Source organism: Podarcis raffonei, chromosome 10 (genome assembly GCF_027172205.1).
Source record: "Podarcis raffonei isolate rPodRaf1 chromosome 10, rPodRaf1.pri, whole genome shotgun sequence".
Classification (NCBI taxonomy): Eukaryota; Metazoa; Chordata; class Lepidosauria; order Squamata; family Lacertidae; genus Podarcis; species Podarcis raffonei.
The window spans coordinates 48921957-48947697 of NC_070611.1; the positions used below are offsets into that span (position 1 = coordinate 48921957).

The 25741-nt window shown below is 44.4% G+C and overlaps 1 protein-coding gene across 2 annotated transcripts; it reads right to left on the reverse strand.

Moving 5' to 3' along the window:
* Positions 1–4758: 4758 nt before the first annotated feature.
* Positions 4759–25436, reverse strand: CSF2RB (colony stimulating factor 2 receptor subunit beta). Of its 2 annotated transcripts, XM_053406570.1 has the most exons (14): positions 25242–25436; positions 21220–21394; positions 19549–19675; positions 16850–17016; positions 14333–14490; positions 13568–13748; positions 12241–12379; positions 11986–12146; positions 11258–11400; positions 11007–11169; positions 9939–10029; positions 8298–8367; positions 7275–7354; positions 4759–6284 (listed from the first exon to the last, which is right to left on the reverse strand). In XM_053406570.1, the coding sequence occupies exons 2-14, from the start codon at positions 21278–21280 to the stop codon at positions 5204–5206; spliced, it is 2622 nt and encodes an 873-aa protein (XP_053262545.1). In that variant the 5' UTR covers positions 21281–21394; positions 25242–25436; the 3' UTR covers positions 4759–5203. The 2 variants fall into 2 exon arrangements, with proteins under 2 accessions (XP_053262545.1, XP_053262544.1); XM_053406569.1 differs by lacking the exons at positions 21220–21394; positions 25242–25436 and having other exon boundaries at positions 19549–19766.
* Positions 25437–25741: the final 305 nt, after the last annotated feature.

Here is a 25741-nt window from a genome sequence, read left to right on the forward strand (position 1 = left end):
AAAATTTGTGAGCAATGCTATCATGTTCTGTGGGGCATTGCGGAGGTCTTTGGGTCCCTCATCCATCACCTTGAATGAAGAAAGACTGCCCTAAGGACATTACCGGTGCTTCTCTGGGCTAGCAGGATGCAGGGGAAGTTTTATGGGCAACCATGCATAACTCCTGATGAATCTGGGCGCTACAGAATCCAATTCAACAAACATGCCATTAAGCCAATGACTAAGCTGTCTTTCTTGGACTAGTCAGCTCAAGAATTATAATTCAGAAGGAGGACAGGTTTTCATAATACTGGAAGCAAGCTTGTAAGGCTTCCATTTCCTTGCAGATATCTTGCTTCCTAGTACTCTTACAGAGTAAACACACACACACACACACACACACACACACACACGGGAACACAGAGCAGAGCATCAGCTGCTTCATGAAAGAATCAGGACTGTCAGCAAACTTTGCCAAACCTGGACTTTTTGCTCAGATTCAAAGAGTCTGACTCCCCAGCCCTGGATCCCCTTTAAACTTGAAGAACCCAGGCTGGACTTCCTAGTTTGTGTAGATTGTGGCTGCTGTTCTAGGACAATAAACCTGAGATAATCATTGCACCTTGTTTGTTTAAACAAACCTCTCTAACAATGATTAACATCAATGGATAATCTTGGCACAAGTATGTGCTTTGTGGACTGCAACCTCATTCACATGTAAAATGTTGGTATTTCAAGTATCTCTTTCTAGTTTCTCAGGGTGATTGATCACAGCATTGTGGTGGAAGTAGCCCAGGTCAAGCTTTTCCAGTTGGAAAAAAGAACACAGAGCTCCTGCAACTTTAATAGGTGTATAGAAAAGGGAATTTAGGACCACCCTGTCATGCCAGTTGCAACATTACATATATTAAGGAGTCACTTGGCCATCAGTGTGAGTTGTCTGATATGGCAGCCACTGACCAAGGTTGTTGATTCTAGGTCAAGTAATGGCAGCCACTGACCAAGGTTGTTGATTCTAGGTCAAGTAATACCTTCAGCTGTGCCACCTCCCTCTTCTGAACAGTAAAGTCCAGAACAGTAAAGTATGTTAGGTTGCAGCCTGTGCAGTCAAATATGTTAGATTGCAGTTGATGGACCTGAGTTGTAATGGTGAAGTTATGTTGAGTATAAGTATGGATGTCATGGAATGACGCACAAATGTGATTTGAATAGTGTCCAATGGTGCTTAGCTGGGTTGGCTATTTGCATATTTTCACAATGCTGGACTCCAGGGCCCATCAATCCCAGCCAGCATGGCCAATGATCAGGGTGATGGGACTTGTAATCCAACAGCATCTGGTGGGGGGGGACAGGTTTACAATTCCTGAATTAGATAGAGTTTGCCAGTTATGGCTCAGCCAAGTCATTTGATCCCATGAGGCTGAGTGCAGCATGCAAACTAAAGCTTTAGGAGGCCATGGTATTAGCAGAGCAAGCTCAGTGCTGACATCAGGAAATAACTGTGGAACTGGTGGGCTACTTCCTGTGGCTTGCCAGGCCAGATCTGGCCTGCGAAGAAGAGGAGGAGGAGGAGGAGGAGGAGTTTGGACTTGATATCCCGCCTTTCACTCCCCTTAAGGAGTCTGAAAGCAGCTAACCATCTCCTTTCCCTTCCTCCCCCACAACAAGCACTCTATGAGGTGAGTGAGGCTGAGAGACTTCCGAGAAGTGTGACTAGCCCAAGGTCACCCAGCAGCTGCATGTGGAGGAGCGGAGATGCGAACCCGGTTCACCAGATTACGAGTCCATCGCTCTTAACCACTACACCACACTGGCTCTCGCTGACCTCTGCACTATGCAGAAGAGTGTTGTTGTTGTTGTTGTTTACCATATCTACAGAATATCCAGATGAGCAAATAAATGAGCAGCCATGTCTGCATTCACATCACCAAGATGACTTTTGCCAGTAGATGAAACTGGTCAATAAATAATTTCCATTCATCAGAAGGTACAGATGTTTATCATTATGTGATCCTCATAAAAAGGGAAAGCTCTGCTGAATGGAACCTAAAGCTTTTCTGCTTTTAAACAGGAGTTTCAAAATTCAAAGAATAAATGTACAGTGTTTTGAGGTAATGCTGACAACTGTTGAAAGGCAATTCTGGATTTTCTGTTTGATCTACCATATGAGATTTTTAAAATGTTTAACATCAGCGCTATTTTTCTAGGGGGGGAAAGGTGCTGGAACTCACCATGAATGCCTCCCTTGTTCTCTTATCTGTAATAATAATAAATTTTATTTATACCCCACCCTCCCCAGCCAAGACCAGGCTCAGGGCTGCTAATAGTAAATATAAAACAAATTGATAGAAAAACAACTTAAAAACAAGATTAAAATACAACATCAAAACATTAAAATGCAGCCTCATTTCAGCAGAAACTCAAAAACTTTTTGGGGGATAAAAACGTCAAGTCTTCACCAAGGCTAACTATCCAAACTGGTCCTACATGGGCCAGAAAAAAGCCAGGGAAGTCCCCAAGTAGGAGTTCCATCACAGAAGGAAAAAGGGGGAAAGAGGGGGGGGGTCAAGTTAATTCCAGGCCAAAAGCCAGGCAGAACAACTCTGTCTTATAGGCCCTGTCTTTGTCTGAGAGGTGCCAGAACTGAGTTCCATTGAGTTCCAGCTGAAAAAAGCCCTGTGTAACATCTTTATGGAGTCATACTGGAATCTCTTTCCTCTACTCTTCATCGGGGCCATAACACTTGGCTTGTGTATGAAAAACTGTCCTAGACCTAAACTGATGGCCAGGATTCATTGTAGGATTCAATAAAGAGAACACATTGCTTCCGTCAGAATCCTCTGTTATAATCCTTAATATTCCTTGGCTTCAGAAAATGACCTAGCCAAAGTGAAGCACATTTAAGTCTATTCAATATGTGCTTAAAGTGCTTCACTGTGGCAGGCTCATGACCTTCTTTTCAAAGTGTAATCTGTTTTGAAAAATATTACAAGCAAATATAGATTATTATTTTTTGCTTTCCCCGAATGTTCACTTAAATATGATTAATTAGTGATCATTCAATCACTTAATAGCTTAATCACATATTGCATCATTTAATAGCTGATATAGCTGGGTAAGTAAATGTTTGGTTTAATGTTTATCTAAGCATTCCATGGTTAATATGACATCATTTAATTTCTGCTATAGAGATATAAATAGAGATGATATAGATATAGATATAGATATAGATATAGATATAGATATAGATATAGATATAGATATAGATATAGATATAATCTCTCCAAAGCTTTACTTTGGAGATGATTTACATCTTCCAAATTAAAAATAATATTACAAAAAGCATTATAGTGATGGGCAATGTACGTCTAAACATATTTAGATTTGTAAATACTTTAAAGAAAATTGAAGCCCTCGAGTGAAAGACATCAACATTTTACCCAGAAAAGTTGAGAGAAAGTATTGGGATGCAACACATCTTATGGGTGTTTTCCCCAAATTAAGAAGTTTGGGGCAGAAATTATAAAAGAAGCAGAAATAATAACATGGTCGGTCTTACCAAAGGACCTTTTAATTGTTCTGTTTGGTAACACTGAGGGTTAGCTCTGGCAGACAACAGAGAATTAGTTCAGCATTTATTGTTTATTCATAAAAATATTTATATACCACTATTCATTTTTAAAAAAACCTGAGTGGTTTACAACAATTATACATAAAACCATACAATAAAAATGACAGAAAAATATTAAAATCAGAAATCAGATCCCTGTTATGGAAAGATGTACTTTTAACTGCCTGCATAATCCAGAGGAAATAGAAAAGTTTTCAGGAGGTGTTTAAAAGTTGAAACAGAAGACACCTTTGGAATCTCTATGGGCAGAATACGGCACAATACTGAGCTGAAGACACTACAGGCTTAGTTTCTTGCTTTTGGCAAATGAGCCTCATAGGATCATAGAATGGTAAAGTTGGAAGAGACCCCATCTGGTCCAATGCCCTCAATGCCAGCTCTAACTTGCCATCTTGGGGAACAACCAGCAATGCTCCTACAGATGAGGACTGGCACCTTATTTTCTGAAAAAAGAGAGCACTGTATATATTTATAAATAAACCATATATTCTAAAGACACTGCAGTCTCCACTGTTCCTCATTCCAAAGAGACTGAGCCCTGGGTATATAGTGCCTGGAACCCCTGGAATCTCTTACCACTCAGAAGTTGAGGTGGCATGCAACAATATAAAGCTGAGCGGCCAGAATTAAAGAAAAAAATTTCCCCCAGAGAGGCTCCAGTTTGTGGTAGGGGAGCAATGGCCTTCAGGAAGAGGGAGAGAGAAACTTTTTATCTTTTCTATCCTACAGGGTTTGTATGTTTGGGAATTCAGAGGGCAGGACGAGTCCCTGAATGTTTATCTTTGCTATTCGTTTTGCTATACATTTTCTGACACATAATAATATTTTGCCAAACTGGATACGGCACTATTAATATTTAGCCTTGACAGGCTTGCTTTTAAAAAATAAATACATAAATACATAAATAGCTGACATGAAAGGAGAGGGAGACAGGGCAGTGAGGGGAGGAGGAGGAGGGGAGAAATTCAATTCAATTCACCTTTAAAGGCAAACGTACTTAATCCACACTTTCCAGAACAATACGGAAACTGAAATACAGCCATCCTTCTGTCTGTCTGTCTGTCTGTCTGTCTGTCTGTCTATCTATCTATCATCTATCTATCTATCTATCTATCTATCTATCTATCTATCTATCTATATCTATCTACCTTTCTTTCTTTCTTTCTTTCTTTCTTTCTTTCTTTCTGAAAATAACAAACAGAATGCTCTGCAAAAATGTGTGTATTAGGGAAAACGGCGTAAAAATATGTATACTGTAATGGTGGGGGGAGAATTTGTACTAAAATGCTGGTGAATTTTCCTGAGGACATTTTAAAAATACCTAAATAAATCACATGTTGATATGAAGCTGTGGAGAACTGAAGACTGGGGGAAAATGAGAACTGGAGAGACACTGAAACAGACAGATTAATCCCTTTTTAGGGCAAACAAGTCTGTGTTGTGAGAGGAGGGGGCTCTTGTCCCTGCTGCCATTCCTACAGAATCAAAGAATTGTAGAGTTGGAAGGGACCACACACAAGCACCCCCCTCTGCTTTTCACAATGGGAAGAAAGCTCAATACTAGTGAAAAAAGGAAAGACAACAGAATGGTGTTCATGTATGTCCGTGAGGCATGCCCACTCTCAAGTCTTGGCAGAGGGCAAGGGTGGTCTGCAGCTTGTTCCCAAGATGCTTGTCCTCACAGAGAGGCTTGCTACCTTTCTTAATAACTTCTGATAGTTGCTCCTGTAGAGATCCTGCTTGACTCTTAGAGGCTTCTGCCATGGTCTTGGAGCCAGGGAAGAAACAGTATTCACCTACCTGGCTTAATAAAACTGGGCTACTGTTGCCACCAGGTTGGAATAAAAGGAAGCCCTTGTGTTTAGGCTCATCTGGGGAGAAAGGAAGCCCTTCCTTTGACACAGATCTTGGGGTTTGGGGCATGCTGGTGACGTAGTCACTAAATGAGTCCTGGGACACGACTGGAGCTTTAGCTGGGTGCCCAGAACCTGCTTCCTTCTTCTGGACCAGCTGTGAGCTTGAGATATCATCCCTGGTTGGGGTCAATTGTGAGGCAGCTGTGGCCATCGCAGAACAGAGAAGGCTTCCATCCTTTGAGGTCGACAGAGGTGAAGGGAGCAAGAAGTCCCTCTTTTTACTTAGTGATAGATCTTCTGTGGCAATGTAGTCTAAGGACTCATTTTGACCGTGGTTCTTCATGCTAGTAAGACTTTGTGACCTCAAACCTTCATTTGCCTCCTCCAACCTGTCACTTGCCACTCGGCTTCCTTGCCTTTGAAGAAGTTGTTGCTTCTCTTGCTCTCGGACAAGGACAGGAGACACTGGCGGCTCTTCCTCTTTCCCCACAGGTAGAAGCTGCTGGAAACTAGAGCAATGAGGCAGTCCCACAAATTGCAGAGCCACAGGCGTATCCTTCTTTTCCAAAGAGGCAACTTCCGAGTCCTTCTGGTTCTCAGGCGAAGAGGATTCTGGTGGGAAGAGTAAGTATGGGCCATCAAAATCAAACATCCGAGCCTTGTGGCTACAGAGTGGCTTGTCGGGCTGATCCAAAAATTGGCCGGCATTGGCCACAGGAAGTTCTGTTCCTTTCACATGCTGGAAGGCAGTGGAATGTGGTGTTGTTTTCCTTGAACTGGAGGCTTCAAGAGTCTCTGGGTGACTAACCAGCTTCTGGCTGCAGCAGAGGAAATAAGTGAAAAATGTTAGTCAGTAAAGAGAGATCTTCCCACCCAAACAGGTTACTCCAAGACAATACCCCTACTTAAGCATTTGCCCGAGTGTGTGTAGGCTAAATGTGGGGAGTGGGCAGGTGCATACATGCAACTCCCACCTCAGCGTCCTCCCATGCACCAACTCTGTTGAGAGGGAAGTCTGAGGAGGAATTCATCTGAAGATGCTGGGATCAGGAAACCTGTCTTATCAGGCCATAGCTCAGAGCCAGAGCATCTATTTTTCATGCAGAAGGTCCCAAGTTCAACCCGCAGCTAGTGGCTGACTTGGGTACTATGGCACCCGTTGCAAGGCCAAAATTTGGTGTACAAACAACCAGTCCTCGCATTGCCTTTCCAAAAGTGGTTAGGCAATGCATGGCTCTAGAAGGAGGTGTAAGGGCTCTGTCATGGTCCTAGAGCCCTCCTACCTCCTTCCCAAAGCTGGGAAAGCACTAACTAGGCTTTCAGAAGGAGCTGGGAGGACTCTAAGACCCTGTCAGAGCCCAACACCTCCTTCCCACAGCCCAGCACCTTGCTTACTAGGCTTTGAGATTTTGCCCCCTTGGCTCAGCAGCCACCCCTGCCCCCAACATCTCCAGGTGGGGCTGAGACTGTCCCCTGCCTGAAACAGAGTGGGTGAGGGCTGCTTGAGAATTAGTGTAGACAATACTGAACTAGATGGACCAATGGTCTGCAGCTTCTTATTATGTGCCCACTTTCCAAGCCATTGTTGGCTTGCTAGTGAACAGGAATCAGCTAATTAGAGCGACAGAAACCAGTACAATTCTTTGCCTATCTACTAAGAGGAAACCCCGCAGAGTTAAATAGAGCTTACTCCCAGATAAATGTGTACAGGATTGCTGCCTTAGTGTATACATGGCCTGGAAACATACCAGCTAGTTTTCTGAGAATGCCTTGGACAAGCAGTGTGTCCTTCCTTTAGATGTACTCACCTTTCCAATGTACAGCTGTTCACTTTCTCCCTAGAGCTCTGGCTACTACTGTCCTCTGAGCCATTTAGCAGCTCTAGTCTCTGAAAGGACACAAGGACACAAGGGCAGTGTGAGGATACAAGTTAAACACAGGGTGTTTGCGAGTGAGACCATGTCCCAAGTGCTTTAGTAGTACAGGGCATCTGCATTTTCCTGCTTTCTCATGGGCACCTGTGTGCTGGCTTAGTGCCCATACGCAGCTGGTCTCATCTTCATTCAGATCCTACCTTGTGTATCAGTTAGGTGGATCAATGGTTTGACTCTAATAGAAGGGAAATTCCTGTTTCACATTTCCAGACTGTTCCAGTGCAGATCTTGGCTCAAAAAAAGGATCAAAATATATATCACTTTAACAGTCATGGTTTTCCCCAAAGACTCCTGGGAACTGTAGTTAGTTCAAGGTGCTGGGAATTATAGCTCTGAGAGATTTCTCCTAAGAATTCTAAGCACTCTTACCAAACTAGAATTCCCAATTACAGATAGGTAGCCGTGTTGGTCTGCCATAGTCAAAACAAAAAAAATTTTTTCCTTCCAGTAGCACCTTAAAGACCAACTAAGTTAGTTCTTGGTATGAGCTTTCGTGTGCATGCACACTTCTTCAGATACACAGAATTCCCAAGATTCTTTGAGGTAAGCCATGACTGATTAAAGTAGTATAAGAGTGTTTTAAATACATGGTTTTGAAAATATGGATTTAAATGCAGTTGTTCATGTGGATTTTTTTTTAATGTGGAAATGGAATGAAGCAGACTTGGGGTGAATCAGTCAGAAGTGACATGGCCCTGAAATTGGTCACCCACATGGGAGAGCCTTAATGTCCTTGGACCTTGACCAAGGCCAAACACACAGTGCTGAAGTATCTCATGGAAGATGGTTGGATACAAAAAAGTATCAGAAGGAATGCCTTCAAACAAAGAAGCCCAGTACACTTTTGCAAGGCAGAAGCAGAGATGCTAATTCCAGTCCAAAGGAAATCTCTCTCACCGGGAAAAGGTTTGGGAGAAGAAGCGTCTTGGGAGGGTGTGGTATGGCTTCCTTCCAATTCTTGCTCTTCCTGTAATGAAGACATGAAAGCAACATCAGTCAAACCAAGAAGAGTTTCCATTTGCTCTCTGTGGTTGGCAAACATCAGTCCATCTATACTTCAACAAATGCCGCATGAAACAGCTTCTGAATGGAAGCTGCTCAATGTGGCATCCATAGGACTGTTCACTGCTTGCACCAGCACCACTATGTTAGAAGGATCTCCACATTGCTGCTGTTGCCACCCAAAGTGTTTTCAAGTGTTTTCCACATGCTGTTTCAACCACGGTGGTGCATGGTCTTTATTCCAGATGTTGAGAGGATGTCTAAAATAATAGATGACATCTGGTTGCTGCCAGCTAAGCAACCGGGCAAATCTGGCAGTGCTGAGAGCATATGGTCAGCAGATTCTTAGTCATTTAAAGCCTCCACTTCACCTGGCAGCAGCAGAATGAGAGGTAAGACAGCCAGGCCCTCTCAATTAGCTTGGGTTGGAGACCAAGTCAGTTTGGCTCCCCCCTCCCCACAACAGTTTCCATTCAAGCTACTCATTATGCACATTAGATGTGGACTGAAATTTGGCTGAACATTCTTCAACAGGAGACTGAAATTGTCCACAATACTACATTCGGGGGGGGGGCATAAGAAAATTCTCAGAAAACCCAAAATTTCTTTAGGTCAGCCAACTTCCCCACTCCCAATTTTGCATCCTGCGAATAGGAGAGAGAATTTTGGGCACAATTTGCAGATCCACTTTTAATTTTGTTTCATGCTATTTTAATATTGTCGAAAGAAACAGTGGGCTTGGCCTCTGCACCTTCCAGTTCTTGTCTTTCAGCTCACTGCTTCCTTCAAACAGTGGCATTAACAGAAGAGAAATTTCTGAGAAAGGTTCTGAAAGTTTCTTTTGCAACCTTCTCCAAAACTGCTGGAGAATTCCACCCTAGCCAGAGACTGTTCAGCAGCAACAACACACACACACACACACACACACACACACACACATTTTGCCCTGCACAAAGAGGGTAAGGATTTTTGGAATACCCTCACCCCCTTCAACCCTTATAAAAACGAGTATATCACTTTTAGAACTGACACCTGAGTTTCCTTGTTTTCCTCTTCCCTCCTCACCCCTTAACCCTTTTGTGTCATGCCTTTGGATTGTATGCCTGTGGGCAGGAACCACAATGTTTTTAATCTGCACACAGCACAGAATAAATTCTATGCACTTTGTACATGACAAATAATAATAACAATGCCATGACACTATGCCACCCAGCATAGCCTGCATGTATATACATATTTCAGATGCAGAAAGGATGGAGAACACTCCTCTTTGTGGATGTTAACAAATTGTGAGCTGTCCATGTGCAATGCATCACCAATGCAAATGTATGTTCTGGAATATTTATAGAGGTGTGGTTAAAAAGACAATACCCAGTCCCCATAATGAACAGCTGTATGGTATGGACTGTTCACTATATGGCAACAGCCACCACTTGAGAGCTCTGCAACTCCTTGCAGCCAGTTCCCACCCTCCTTCACTCCACTATTGTGTGCCAATGTATCCAGATGCCCAACCCATTTGTAACACATGCTTACCTGAGAAGATAACTATGGCAAAAGCACATGCCTGCCATCATCACAATTACAGAGACTGCTGCAATCAGTATAATGCTCCAAGGAGGCACAACTGAAACCAAACAGAGGATTGCAACATCATCAGAATGCTGAGAGATCAATTGAAAGGAAAGTTAAAGCAAATTGCACTTCAAATTTGAAAACTGACTTTGAAATCAAATTAGCGTTGCCTTTGCTTCAAGTGTTCTTCAAGTGGCGTAGAGGGTGCCCTCCCACATGCCACAGTTCAGGGTAGGAGATGTTGGGAGCTCGGCCTACACTTGAGTAGGACCCTGGCAGAGACACATGCTTGACTGGCATGTTCTCTCCCTCCTAGTCATTCGTTCGGGAACTTCAAAAGCTTTATTCTGCCCGAACATTACAGCAACCGATGCCAACTGACACCGGCACACTTAGGGATCCACAGAGTTTGCGCAGTTTGCGTAACAGACCTCAGCAACTCAGCATTTTGGCTAATCTACCTTATTTACATATAAACACACATGGAGCACTGCAACATGGCTCCCTCTCTCTCTCGCATCAGACAGCAAAGAAAAAAAGAACGAAGAACAATATTCCCACTTCACGGAACACAGTAACACAAACATCCTGTTTCCGTCACTTCCCACTCTGTGGAGTCAAAACATATACCGTCATGTGATAGACAAAAATCCCATGACTGCAATCATTGAGCAGTAATTCTAACAGGAGAGAGGCAGGGAAGCTGATGCTCACTTTTCTCCTGCTCTCTGCAGGAGCTGCTGCGGCCAGGTGTGCCTCACCATGGCTGAGGAGGGCTGCTCTCTGCCGCCGGGTCAGAAGAGCTGCTGCCGCAGGGCGAGAGGTATGCCACCCACTCGCCTGCCATTTTGTCATGACACCCAGGGCGGACCACACCCACTGCACCCCCCTTCCTACGCCTCTGCTCAGCATGTGCCTGTCCATATAACCCTTCAGCATATCGCCTTCTGAAGACAGCAATAGAACCTTTCCCCCTAGAGAAGAAAGGTGGACTAGAGCCCTTGTTTGGAAACTCCATTTGTGGCTTACCCCTGTGTGTTGTCCAGTCAATTTCCTTGCTCCATTCACTCCATGGACCATCATATGAGTAACCACGGACTTTTGCCCGCACCTTTGCTGTGTATCTTGTGTCCGGTTCCAGCAACTCTGAGGGGAAAGTGAACCATGTGTCGTCACTGTTGCCCAAATGGTCCTGAGAAGAGAAAAGAGGAGAAAAATGAGGGAGGAGATAACACTTGGCTTTTTTCAAACTATTGGGGAGCAATTTATTTACTGCTCACCTCTGAAGGCTTTCCGGTTTTCCAGTGTGAGATTTGATAGGTCTCTGGAATTCGCAGAGTCGAATTCCTAACTTCCCATTTGAGGCTGTACTCCTGGTTGTCCTGGGTTGACACAGACAGCTTGAAAGGTGGGCCTGCCTTGACTGGAAAACAAAGGATGCGTCAAGAACAGAAACCTATCTCTTGTTAACCTGTTAAAGAGTATTTGCGAGGGTAAGGTCAGGGTGAGCCCAAGCAAAGCAGGAGTTTACCCCCAGGAGCCCCTGGGACTTCGCTGAGGGACTAGGATGCATTGCCAGCTCCCTTGGAGAAGTGGCAACACCAAAAGCATCCTCAGAGTCTCAGACTGATGTGCTTCTTTCCTTATGGAGTGTCTCTTGAATTGTGCTACCCCAAGTGGCTGCTAATTCATTTTATGGCTTTATAACCCTTGTTCCCTCCATAACTGGACAAGGGTCTTCCATTCAGCTATGGACCAGATCTAGACTTGCTCAGCTCCCACAAGTTTGTTGTACCTTTTCCCTTCGGAGTCATGGCCCTCACTTGGTCTGCCTGTAAGAGGCACTGGCACTGTGTTCGGCCATGTGTTTTTGTCTTATCATCACATTTGCTTCTTCATGACTGCATACAGGTGACATTGCCCAGGTAAGTCACAAAGCAAAGCAAAGTCATAGGAGCCTGCATGTGCCCCATAGAATTAAGCTTTGTGGACTCTAAAAGGGCCTTACTGTGTTTTGCTGCCTCCATTACTTTCTCTTCCTCTTTTGGCTGCACAGTCACGAGATATTGGCTTATCCTCTCGGGGTTGGCGACATTGATCAAACAGCTTTGCAGGACATATCGGGTGGAAGGCAGTTCCATTTGAAGGACTGGAGAGCATTCCTTCTCTCTAGGAACAAGGAAGATACAACAAGAGGAAGTTAAGTTTTTTTAAAAAGGCAAGAATATTTGGATGTATTTTTGCTTCATACAGAAAATCTCACCCTGTTTCTGGGCTGGCTTTGTAGAAGAGTGTGAATGAGACTGAATTGGTGACCTCTTGACGCACCTCCCAGCTGCAATTTAGCTGATCAATGCCATTAAATAGACAGCGGAGGTTCTTGGGCTGAGCTTCTGCATCATCTAATGGGAGAAACCAGAAAGAATAAGCCCTGTCTAGGGTCATTCAGAGCTTGGCAAAAGCTAACACAGGGAAGTAACATTGCGGAGGTATTTGGTAAGAAGTGCAACTAGAAATGAAAAAGAGGACCCATTAAATATCAGGCTTCTCAGAGAAGACAAACCAAACTATATAACACAAAGCAATTCATTGATCAAAACAGAAATAGGGGTTGTCCTGCAGAGAAGACACCAGTGCAAATTAACTGTCATTAGTGTTGTGGAAGCCACCAATGAGTAGATCAGAAATGGGGAGCCTGGGTCCTCCAAATATTGCTAGACGCAGACATCAAGGCCAAAGGTCAGGGAGTATCTAATGAATTAATTCCAAAGAAAACAGAAACTATGTACACAGTGCATCCCTGGAGTCCTCACCACTTGTTGAATTAAGGTGCATGGAACAATAAGATGGGAAGTGGGTTAGTAAATGTGAGGGAAGCCTTGTATGCAATAGGCTAAGTCTATTTAGAATGAGCACAGCTGAAGGTACCATCACCTCCTGGTCCAATACTGGATGTCATGGACAAGGCAGATCAGAGTTTACAGCTTCTGACATGCTCCAAGAAAGGTTGAGAGCAGACCGAGTCATTATAAGCATCTTCTGGAGACTTAGGATCTTCTGGCTCAGGTGTCTCCTGATCTCCAGCAGCAGACTCAGAATTCTGCTCTTGGTCAGACTCCTTAGCTGTAGACTTTGCAGCCCATGACCTTGAGTCTTGGTTGCTGCTGGACTCTGGGGTCATGACAGGTACAGGTTAACTCCAACAGACGTCCCATCATGTTTTGAGGTGAACCACCAGCATCATGGAGTTCTTTCCAAGAGTGATCAAAATGTCTGGGTGTGTCTCAAATCTTCGCTTCATCTCAGTGAAAAACTTGAAGCTTCTTCACAAGCTGCTTAATGGCATCACAAACACAAAGCTGATGGTGGGCACCAAGTTGGGAAAGGCTGCCCAACACCATGGGTGTCTACAGAAGAACAGCGATGAGATATGCATGTGCAAGAGCATCCAGAGTATTTGAGCAACTGAGTGCAACTCATCCAGAGCTAATCTTCCAGCATAAATCTTATCCAACTGGCATGCAGCTCTTCCAGCAGCTTAGAACATACAGCCATGACCATAAGGAAAAACCATCTCTTTGCAGTATTACCTTTCCATGTTTTCGGTGTCTCCCAATAGACTTCGTGGCTCCATTTACTGTAATGGCCAACAAGACCACTGCCTTGTCTTGGTTTGCTTCGAACGCGAGCAACATAGGGGCTCCCAGGCACAAGGTCATTGTGGAGGAAAAGGCATCTGGAGGTGTTTGGCACCATAATAGAGGTGGAATCCTAGCAAGGGAGAGAGAGAAATTTGCATAGAGGGTGGAAAGAAAGATGAATACATTTCCATAGTCGAGCGGTGGGACACCGTATATCATATACTCTATATACCCCAGCCACCCTTTCTCACAGGGGCCAGCTTTGGGGCCTATAGGAAGCCAAAAGTGGGAGCTAATCACAGCAGCACTCCCAACGCTTGTTCTCTCCAGCAACTGGTATTCAGAGGTCTATCACCTCTGATACTGGAGAGAGTACAGAGACATCATGCCTAGCAGCTACTAATAGCTTTATCCTCTTTGAAATTGTTTAAACTCATTTTAAGGCCATCCAAGGTGGCGGTCATTATATCTTGGGGTAGTGAATTCTATAGTGCTACCTTCTGTACTCCATTTAAAACTCTTAATTTTTGAAAATCAGTCAGCACTTCTACTAATGGTATCGAATACACTTCTTGTGTAGAATAATATTTTGTGGTGGTTTTTTCTAATAATAATAATAATAATAATAATAATAATAATAATAATAATAATATTCATTGCATGACTAAGTGCAGGCAGAAATGTTGACATGGTACCTATGTTGATCATAGATACCTCCCAGAGTTCCCAGCGCCTTTTGTAGGTCACTTCAAAGTCCAGGGCTCCATCCAGCCAATGTCTTTTATTTGTTCCACCCCCTGCTTCCCAAACCAATAGGTAGTCACCATCCTCTGTGACAACAACATCTCGAACCTGGGGTGGAGGAGGTCGTACTGGAAGAGTGAATAAAGAAAAACACAGGTTAATCTTTGCTCAGGTGGAAAGGTACAGATCTGCCTATGGTACCTGCATGGTACATGACAGAATGCCTCTTCTTGTATCTACCTACTGCTAACTGTATCTAAGAATGTCTTTCTCTATGCATTCCTTCAATCTGAAGTTCAGAGGGGGGCCTTTTTGGTGGTGGCCCTCTGGCTATGGAACACTCCCCATAGGGAAAGTCACGTACCATCTATGTTGTTACTTTTTCAGTGTCAGGCTAAAAACCTTTCCTTCTCCCCAAGTCTTTTAAGACCACCTGATTTTATTCCCTGTCTTCTGCTTGGCTCTTGGAGTTTTAAGATTTACTGTGCAATTGTCCTACAAGCATTGTACAGGTGTTTTAACTGATCTGTACAATGCTTAGATAAGTTGCTTTATAAAGTATCTAACAAAGTATAACAAATAAATCTTCATTACTTGCACCTTGGACCTATCCACTCTTAACTGGAACAGGAGGCAATTGGTTTCAGTGGAATTTCCCACCCTGGAGGTGTGCTTAAGATTGCAGCTTGTGGATCAATTCAAGAAAGCAATAAAGATGGTTTAGTTGACATTCAGTCAAGGCCCAAGGTCTATTGATCCGATGTCTTCACGAACAAAACACTGATTGTGTCAGCTTTAGAAGTCTAACTTAATGATATTTCAAATATTTTTACATCGCAAAGAGATGACAATGTGAAACTGCTAAATTACAATAAATTGAGAGGTCCAATGCTATCTCCTGTGGAATGAACGAAGACATAGACGTTCTAGCACATTATGTGCATTAATTGGTTTCCCAATGTCAGGCTGTTTCAGTTATCAACAACTTTGCAACTCCCGTGCAGCCTTGGAATTCCTCCTGCTAATCTCAAACTCTTGAACTTTGGTCCTTGCTCTTGGACTGGACTGATTGTTGCTAATCCTTTTCCTTGTAATAGCACCTAGCCTGGATTCTGCTCTTTCCAAGCCACTGAGTTTGTGCCTAAGTGGACCTGTTATTGGTTTGGGGAGGGAGGCTGGGCACATGCTGTACATGAATCTGAATGCCCTCTGCTGCACTTTCCTGAACCAAATTATTTCCTGAAAGTGACTCCACTTGCTTCAGAGGTTGCCAACGTGATGCCTGCCAGATGTTGTTGGACTCCAAGTCTCATCAGCCTCAGCCAGCATAGCCAATGGCTAGGGATGATGGGAGCTGGAGTCTAACATCTGGATGGCACTACATTGGCCACCTGTGGCCTAGATGGGACACTGCTTGTTCTGACCCCTCAAGACTCCACCCTGACCTTTCCACATCACCATCAGTGGCTGCCTTAGACCACCAAGATTGGACTAAATTAAGCCCACTGCCACATCCTCCATATGAGATTTGTCACACTGCAGAACAGGATATTCAGGGGAAGACTGATATCAACTTGTAGGCGCATGTATCTCTACTCAACATCTCCAAAACAGTGTGAGGGCATGACTTAGAGGGAAGAAGTGGATTCTTAACAACTGAGATAAAATAATTCAGGGTGAGAAGAATCAGAAGGATGGAAATATTTAAGCTCCCCTTTCTTGCTGGCTGAGGCTGATGGGAGTTGGAGTCCAATAACATCCTTGCCACTGAAGGTTCTCCATCCCTGATTTCAATGTTCGTCACAGACTCAGAATGCCATATCTTCATCAAATGTCTACTTGGGCTCTCAGCACCTTCAGATTTAAAATGAGCCCCCCAAATCTATTTTTGTTTCCTCCTGATGGTGATGTGGAAAGGTTATGGTGGGGGCTAGAGGGGTTACCATACATTAACCTAGACCAAGCATGTCCAAAGTCCGGCCCGGGGGCTGCGTCATGCTATCTGTTGCTGCTGCTGCATGTTGTAGTCTCCATCATCTGGGGCAACAGGTTGACAGCCCAGGAATGGAGATGTCAATAATAATGTAGAGCTTGTTTCTTTGAAGTTTGACCACAGTCACTGTTCTCTTCTGTGACCTCAACACCTAAGTGTAAGTGTAAGTTAAACCCAACAATTTCTGTGGGGTTGTAATGTTATTTCCCACTCCCACCTTTCTTCCATGGGATTTAAGGCTGATACACAGAGCTCTTGATGGTCTCCCATCAAGGCACAGATCTATTTAGTTTCAGCAAGGTTGCTACACCCTGTGCTTTTCAGTGGATACCGTAATGTTTGATGTTTTATCATGTTTTTAATAGTCTCTTGGGAGCTGCCAAGAGTGGCTGAGGAAACCCAGCCAGATGGGCGGGGTATAAATAAATTATTGTTGTGGTTAGACAAATTGCATGAGTCCACCTTTCACATTTCTGGGAGATGTGAGTACATACCATTATCAAAGAGGCTGACATTCACCTGGACTTTCAGTTCCTGATCTGGTTTGAAAATGAAGATATTATTCAACCAGACATTGAAAATTGTCTGGTTTTTGCGGCAGCTCCAATGTATCTGTGAATCTTCTTCTTTTGAATGACATGTCATCTGTGTGAGGTTATTCCTATAAGCACCAGAAAGCCTCATTTTATTTACTGGTAACAGCAAAGTAATTAATTCTACAAGCATTCATTCACAACCCAGAGATGAGATTCAGAGAATGAGTCTGATGATACACAATGCTTGTTACAACTCTATAAACAAGGTGGGCCATGTAAGCTAACAGGACTGAGGGGGGATCTTGGGACTATAGACCTCCTGCCCCAATGTTTCAAACATAGAAAAGGCACTTCCTGCTGCCCAGAGCAGGGTTCCTTCATGATAGTCATAGCCATGCCCCATTCTAAGGTAATTCTAAGATATATAACCTTACAATTATACAATAATAATAATTACAGATTCATTATAATGATCAATGCAGATCTCCATGTGCTGCCTTTCAGCTAGATCTACAAATGATTTGGAGTGTTCCAGTATCTTATTTCAGAGAGACTTAAGTTTTGTTCTGCTTGAAGTTCCATTGTGTGTAACAAAACTTGCACACTTTTCTCTTGAAACTAAGGGCTCGTGTGCTTTTCATGTTTCTAAATGCTTGACTTTCGAACACACAGAGCTACTACTCGCCTTCTCCAGAGTGATCTTAGGAGCCAATCCTCAATGGCAGACTCACCTCCTTTCACTCTTATTGGCTCCAATCAGCACAAAGGACAAGAGGACATCTTCTCAGTGACTAAAAGCTTCCCCTTTCGTGCTGATAGGGTGGCTCTAGGACCCTGAAGACAAGGAGCTTTCAGGGCCCCTGCTGCAGAAATAGTAATGGTTCTTCAAACCCCTGTGACTCCAGATTGCTACACCTCTGCTCCTGTCCTTAATTAATATGGGGCACAATTCTCTGCTTGTGAGATCTGGCCAGAAAAACATTGTTTAGCTGGAAAAGGTTGGTAAGAGAGTACACTGAAGGCGCCTACCCAAGGAGTTCAAGGTGGCATGCATTGTTCTCATCACCTCCCTGTTTTATCCTCCCAACCATCTTGAGAGGTAGGTTAGGCTGAGCAACAATGACTGGAACCAAGGCCACTCAGCATGGATGTAGCCGGGGGGGGGGCAGGAGAGCAGCTGCCCCCTCCAAATCAAGTAAATAAAAAATAATATTTAACTAACTGACCAATTGCATCACAGATAACTCAGTTCTGTCCCTACAGCATAAAGCCTGCCCCCTCCCCCAAATAAACCCTGGCTACGCCCATGCCACTCAGTGAGCTTTGTGGGTGAGTGGAGATTTGAGCTCTGGTCTCCCAGGTCCCACTCCTTTCCTCTAACCACCACACCACACAGACTGCCATTTTCATGCCTCTATATCCTGCTGGCCTCCACCCCTCTTACTCTTAACAACCACTCCTTCCTTTTTTTCCCTCTGTCAGGCTAAGTTAAGGTTCAGTTCCTCTTTCAAAGGAACACAGAAGAGGAAGATGGAAAATGGAAAGAAACATCACCACTTCATCTTCTGGAGACGTGCCCCCCACGCCTAACAAAACCGTTCCCTTGTTATTTTTTCCTCTCGCATAAAGGGACCATAGCCCTTTTCTGCACGTTACAAAGAATGTGCAGAGGGGAACATGATTGCAAGCGTTGCCCCTCCTCCTGGTCTCAGCATGTTCATTAAAATGCATGTTCATTAAACGGACAATTTGTTTAATGAGGTGCAGGGCAGAAGACTGTGGCAAGGAGGAGGCACTCTTTCTCTGAGAGCAACCTGAGGGATGGGTGAATCTGTCTATTTCTGGTCCATGCCACATGTATTTACCCATCGGTCTGCCCCAATTCTCAATTCATCCACGCCTTCCTTCCTTCCTTCCTTGAAGAATATGTATTGAATTACACATTTTAAAATGTGTTTTGGAATCCTACAGTTGGAAGAGGACTCAAGGAGTCAAGTCCAACTGCCAGCTGATGCAGGGAATTTGCTGCTACACAGCATCCAGCCAGCCACTCCTTTAGAACTCCTAAGGAAGGAGAACATACTACTTTCCAAGTCAGCCTGTTCCACTGTGGGTACCACAAGGAAATCCCTTCCCAGTGTTTAGTTTCAGCCCCCTTTCTTGCAATTTGAACCTATTAGTTTGGATTTATCTAAAATACACATTTTGAAACATATCTCTCTCTCTTTCTTTCTCTCTTTCTCTCTACCGCTCAAAATACAGAATTTTTGAAAATAGTTTTTGAGCCGAGAACTGCACAGGAGCACTTGGAAAGTGCAAAAAAAACAACACCCTGGTTGATAGCTAAGTGAATGAATCTGTACATTAGTCTGGGAGGCAGAGATCAGGCCTGTTCATATTGGGATTTGCAAAGATCTACGGTAATTCCTCAAGCATCTCTGCCCTTAGACCCAGCAGCCTCCAGCATTATCTTTTCATCATTCTGCAATGGATAAGACAAGGGTGGGTACCTGTTCCCTACACCAGGTGCTTTTGGACCAGCTCCCATCATCCCTGGCCATTGGCCATGCTGGCTGGGGCTGATGGGAGTTGGAGTACAACAATAACTGGAGGGCCGCAGGTTCCCTATCCTCAGGGACTAGAGGTTAGGCACTCACTGATATGGGTCGCTATGAAGAAGCTTCATCTTGACAAAGTTCCTTGCATCCCGGCTTTCATTCCAGGTGCAGGCTGTGTGTGACACATAGTCACTGAAGCAGTCAAGGGTTTCCATAGGTGACTTCTCTGCAAAGGAAAGGAAACATTCATAAGTATATAAACTGGTGTTGGGGAAGAGCCAAAGAAGCAGGGAACAAATGGTTAATGAATAATACATTCTCTAATCTCTTGGTGGTTGTTCATGGATTTAAGGAACATAAATGTTCCTCTTAGCTTCATAGTCTTGAGAATGGAGGGTCTTGTGGCACTTTTAAAGAATGGCATGAGCTTTCAGGGACTAGTGTCAATTTCATGTGAAGTATGAAGTATAATCCTAAATTCCTAAATGATGGTGGAGATGGAGAGGAGCAGGAGGAAGAACTGGCCAGCAAAATAGTTTCATTGGTGACTAGCAAATCTTTTACTGCTGAGAACACAAACAACTGGACATTGGTACACTATTCCATGTGATGAAAATTCATAATCTTGATTCAGACCACGGGTAATCAACTTGGATTTCTGGATTGTTTTTATAAATCTCCCTGGTATCAGGTCACTCTGTAACTGTCCTTAAGATGGTCCTCTTTGAAAACAAGAACTCTGGAGGGAGACTCCAACATAAAACCATTAATTTCACTTTATTAGAAAATTCATTTCTTTCATCTTAGGTTTGATTCAGGACTTTGGATTCTTATCATGTTGCATGTGGATTTAGAGGAATCCTTGAAGAGAACCTACACATACCTGTCTCTGAATAGATTTTACCCTTTTTTGTGCACATTACTTTGTAGGAAATGCCATCCATTCCCTTGTATGGGAGAAAGAAAAGGGGCCTGCTTTGAATGACATGAGGGGTCCAAGCTAAATCTCCTCATGGTGACCTCTGTGTCTCTAGATATGATTTGGGTTTTGCCTCATCCCTCCTCTCTCTACCACATAGAAGCCACCTATGTCTGCTGAAGTCAATTGCAGCCACTGAGTTATCTACTTTCTCAGTAACCCCACCCCTTTATTTTCATAGCCTCGTCCACCCTGTTTCCATCTCCTGGTGTAACACAGTGGTTGCCAACATGGTGCTTGCAGATGTGCATGTGCCTACAGAGGATGTGCTTTGTTTTGTGGTAACCACAATGGGTTCTCTGGCTTGCAAATGTTCCCAGAAGACCCCCAAAAGTTGGTGACCTCTGCTTAAATTTGACGTGTTGGTCAGTGGGATATTATGTAAAACCATGCAAATTCACAAAGATCCATTTTAATTCTACTGGCTTCAACTTTTACCTAGATCTCATGGAAAGGTAAAGACTCTCTCTCTCTTTCTTTCTCTCTTTCTCTCTTTCTCTCTTTCTCTCTTTCTCTCTTTCTCTTTCTTTCTATGTGTGTATGTGTGTGCTTTCTCTTTTTCTATCTGTTGGTGGGGGATGGGAAGGGGAAAGAATCAGCCAGAGTTGATGGTGCTCACAGCTTTCGCTCTCAAAATTCCAGATGTTCTCAGAGGCCTCCAAAGGTTTGTGACCTTTGCACTAGGGTGTAACAGAACACTCGGCATCAGAGGAGCATGGAAAAAGAAAATAAATTAAAGGTGAATAGAAAAGAGAGAGAGGGAAGAGTGAGACAATGAATACAAAACTCACGCTGAGCTTCAACAACATAAGACAAGAGACTCAAAGCCAAGGCCACCCTGCAGAATCTCATGTTTCTCTCGTCTCCGTTTATCCTTGAATAATTGTCCCGCTCCTTGGGCTGAGCGCTGTCTGATGCCCAGCTTCTTGGTACCTGTTCACGTTGCAGCTCTCCCTGGGTCACCTGCTGAAGGTGGGAGTAAAAGTGTAAATCAAGGGTACTTCTCTCTTCCCACCTAACTCCAAATCTGTTACGTTCAATGAACCCCCACTCACCTACATTGGCTTGTCTGATATCTGCCCCAAACTCTTATTTGTTTTGGGGCAGACTTCACCAACCTGCTGCTCTCCAGGCATCTTGGTCAACAACTCCCATCAACCTCAGCCAGCATGGCCAATGACCAGGAGAGAAGGGAGTTGTAGTCTAATAAATATTTAGAGGGCACCAGGTTGAGAAGGGCTGCTGGAATAAGCAAACAGCCCAGTCCAAGTAGAGCACTTGCCATCCGTTTTGCCCTCTCTGAGCAAACAGAGAACCCTCTGCTGTAATTGTATGAATTGTACGCCTGAAAGCGGTAGGAAAGTTACCTATCAGGGAAGCTCATCTGCTCTTCTCAATCAAGAAACCATGATCAGCTTTCAAGGAATGCTAGAATTCCCCAGAAGACACTCTGAAACCCCCTGGTGCCAAACCACCGCTGACTTTTAAAACCGTCTAGCAAAGTCAGCACAAATAAAGGGCAGGATAACCACGTTCATCCAGGGCTACTAAGCATGATGGCTATGTTCTTCCTCTGCTATCAGAGGCATTATGCTTCTGAATATCAGTTGCTGGAAACCGCAGGCCCTGCTTGCAGGCTCCCTACGGCCATCTGGTTGGCCACTGTATGAACAGCTTGCTGGATTAGATGAGCCACTGGCCTGGTCCAGCAATGCTATTCTTACATTCTAATGTAAGACTGATTCAGAGCCGGCTCACCCATGAGGCTGGATGAGGCAGCTGCCTCAGGAGGCATGCCCCAAATGATATCACCCCCATTCTGCTGTCCAGCTTTGCCTCTGGTCTCTGGTCTCCCCTGCCTCTAGGAGGGACTGGTGGCAAAGCTCTGTGGAATATCTCCCCTCCTGCCAGGTCAGCAAAAGGGTGGGGGTGTTCCGCCACCCAGCTTTGCAACCAGGGGGGTAGATCAGGAAGCATGTACCGCCTGCCTGGCAGGGGGAACTGCTTATGGAGTTTGCACCCCCATCACAGAGGCAGCAGGGCATTTTGCCTCAGGTGCTGAAACACCTTGGGCTCCCATTGCTCTGATTCATCATTATGACCTCCAGAAAGAACTGCTCCAGTTTCTTTTCAGGTCAGACCGAAACTGGTCTACAGAGCTAAAACAAGGACTCTCACTCTCGCCACATCTCATGGAGAAACTGCCATGTGTGGGGATGAGAGGAAAGAATCCTGTGATCACTCAAGATCACATTAGTCATGATGTGGGTGACCCATGATCACATCTCCTGCTGACATTTTATTTGCCTAGCTGTATCTGCACCGTACATTTAAAGCACACTTACACCACTTTAGCAGCTTCCCCAAAGAATCTCGGGAACTGTAGCTGGTTAAGGGTGCTCAGAGTTGTGGGGGGGGGGAACCATTTCCCCACATGGAAATACAATTCCCAGCGTTCCCTGGGAAGAGGGAGAGGGATCAACTGTTAAACCATTCTCAGAACTCAAGCAATTGGCTTGTTTGACTTACTGTCTCAGACCTACAGTTTAACTGTGAGTTTATGGAGATTTGTTATCCTTGACTTCACTTTCCAAACTCTGGATGCCTCCAGCCTGTAGCATTTTGTATGGGGGTGGGGATTCAAAGACATGCAGGAATTTTAGTTTGCATGATTAAACTAGATTAAAGTTCTCTTTTATCCTAGCACAACAAATGAAAACTGGACTTTTTGCTGCTTGGAAGGTGCATTAAGGGTGTGGCATCAACAAATGGCTAATGAGAAGACATGTAAATGACCCGCAAGCTTATCAGGATGAATGCTTATTGCCCTGAAAACACAGTTACTTTCCAAGGAAAGAGGGACCAGGAAAGAGACACTTCTCTAATATGCTCCATAGGAGTGTAAAATGGGCCTTATTTGGCGAATGATACTTTTATTAGGAAAAGGTTGCAGCAATCTGCATGGCATGGATGGATTCACAACATTACACACCACCACCTGCCTGCCTTCTGGTTCATCTGCCTCATCCCCCTGCTGTTTTATGTCTCTTCTCCATCCCTTTCTTTTTAGGGCAGGGTACCAATTCCCTGGCCGTTGACTATACAGTAGCTGTGTCCACAGGAATGTGCTTTCAATTTCATGGCTCCAAAACCAATCTCAATGTTTCACATTCATATTAGCAGGCAGTGCTTAAGGGGGTGCATTTGTACTGTATGCTGTTGTCCCCTCTTCAGTTAGTACTTCCCCACCCCTTCGTGAGTTCCAGAAACTTGAGGTTCATTGTGGGCATGTACACAGGTATTTTTCACCTGTGCACATGCTTTTTTAAAAAATAATGTCTATGGAATTGTGCAAGAGCAAGCTTCAGCCAGAGACAATATTTCAAATATGTTTCATGGTAGACAAAATAGCCAAGGGTCTGTGTGTGTGTTGTTGTTTTTTGGGGGAGGGGTTAAGAATATTTTTCAAAAGATACCCTTTTCCATCTGCCAGATTAAAAAAAGGTAAAGGTAAAGGACCCCTGACAGTTAAGTCCAGTCGCGAACGACTCTCGGGTTGCAGCGCTCGTCTCGCTTTACAGGCCGAGGGAGCTGGTGTTTGTCTGCTTCTGCAGACAGTTTTTCTGGGTCATGTGGCCAACATGACTAAGCCACTTCTGGCAAAACCAGAGCAGCACACGGAAACACCATTTACAGTGGTGCCCCGCAAGACGAATGCCTCGCAAGACGGAAAACCCGCTAGACGAAAGGGTTTTCCGTTTTGGAGGTGCTTCACAAAACGAATTTCCTATGGGCTTGCTTCGCAAGACGAAAATGTCTTGCGAGTTCCTGCAGGGTTTTTTTCCTCCCCCCCCCCTTTTCCCCAAGCCGCTAAGCCGCTTATCAGCTGATCCGCTAAGCCGCTTAACAGCTGATCCGCTAAGCCGCTAAGCCGCTTAACAGCTGACCGCTAAGCTGCTTATCAGCTGATCCGCTAAGCCCGCTAAGCCGCTAATAGCGCTAATCCGCTAAGCCGCTAATGGGCTTGCTTCGCAAGACGAAAAAACCGCAAGACGAAGAGACTCGCGGAATGGATTCTTTTCGTCTTGCGAGGCACCACTGTACCTTCCTGCTGGAGCGGTACCTATTTATCTAATTGCACATTGACATGCTTTCGAACTGCTAGGGTGGCAGGAGTTGGGACTGAGCAACAGGAGCTCACTCCGTTGTGGGGATTTGAACCGCTGACCTTCCGATCGGCAAGCCCTAGGCTCAGTGGTTTAGACCACAGCACCACCCGCGTCCCTCTCTGCCAGATTAGGGGACAACGAAAGGTTGGAAAAGTGTGCATTGTGCCTGACCCCACCAGCAGCCCACTGAGGAGCACTTCTCAAGGGCAAAGAACTGCCAGGCAGGTGCCTCTGATCATCAGCTCAAGGGAAAGTCTTCAGGGTGGAACAAATGGGACCAAGTATGCTGGTTGCTCCTATGAAAGGCTACTGCTTCCATTTCAGAGAGAGAAAGACTGTGCTTTATCTCAGGAAAGAGTGTTTTTCTCCTGCTTTTCCTCCCCTGTCTCCTGTACCTGAAAGAGCAAAGCAGGGAGCTTCCATTTTCCTGAGTACAGTATAATGATCTGCTATCCTAGCCTTCCCCAATTGGCACTGATGAGAGTTGTAGTCCAAAACATCTGGAAGGAACCAGGTTTGGGGAGGCTGTCCTATGACAATGTTCAGTTCATCAAACACATGGGAAATGCCCTTTCTTTCCCACCCCAAAATCCAATGATTTTGTCATTTAATTCTCCAAGTCTCTAGAAAGATAGTTTCCTTACCTGAAGCAAGAGATGTAATGGTTTCCTCTAGAGTCAAGGGAGGGTTAAGCCTTTTGGTCTTCTTCAGAGATATAGGAGATCTCCCATTCTTTGGTCTTCAAATAGCCTGGGTGAATCGTACATTCAGTGCCTGAGAGCTGTTCTTGAGAATTTTGTCTCGGTTTCCTTTTCTCATACACTGTCTTCTTTCAAAATCGATTCTGGGATGGAAGAGGAAGTTGTTCTGTTTCCATTGTTATACAGATTGCACAACTTTCCTGCTTCTTCTGACAAAGTGTGACATGTTTTGGGGGCTGGCGAATGAGCACTTCTTGCCACTCTTCTCTTCCTATCACATTCCGCTTGGAGACAACATGGAAATAAAAAAGACTGTGCATGCATAGTAACTACAAGTGGGGAACCTGGGACCACTCAGATGATGTCATTTATCTTCAGTTCCATAGACTCCATCCCACTGAGCAGACAGGTCTGGGGCTCATACAAACCACTCTGCCAACAGC

Excerpts from the sequence above, each read along its gene's own strand:
- CSF2RB (XM_053406569.1), bottom strand. The coding sequence starts at position 19,766 with ATGTATTATTCATTAACCATTTGTTCCCTGCTTCTTTGGCTCTTCCCC. Across the intron at positions 13,749-14,332 it reads GGCGCTGGGAACTCTGGGAG|GATTCCACCTCTATTATGGT; the intron begins GTATCTATGATC and ends CTCCCTTGCTAG. Across the intron at positions 10,030-11,006 it reads TGACTGGACAACACACAGGG|TTGTGCCTCCTTGGAGCATT; the intron begins GTAAGCCACAAA and ends GTTTGGTTTCAG.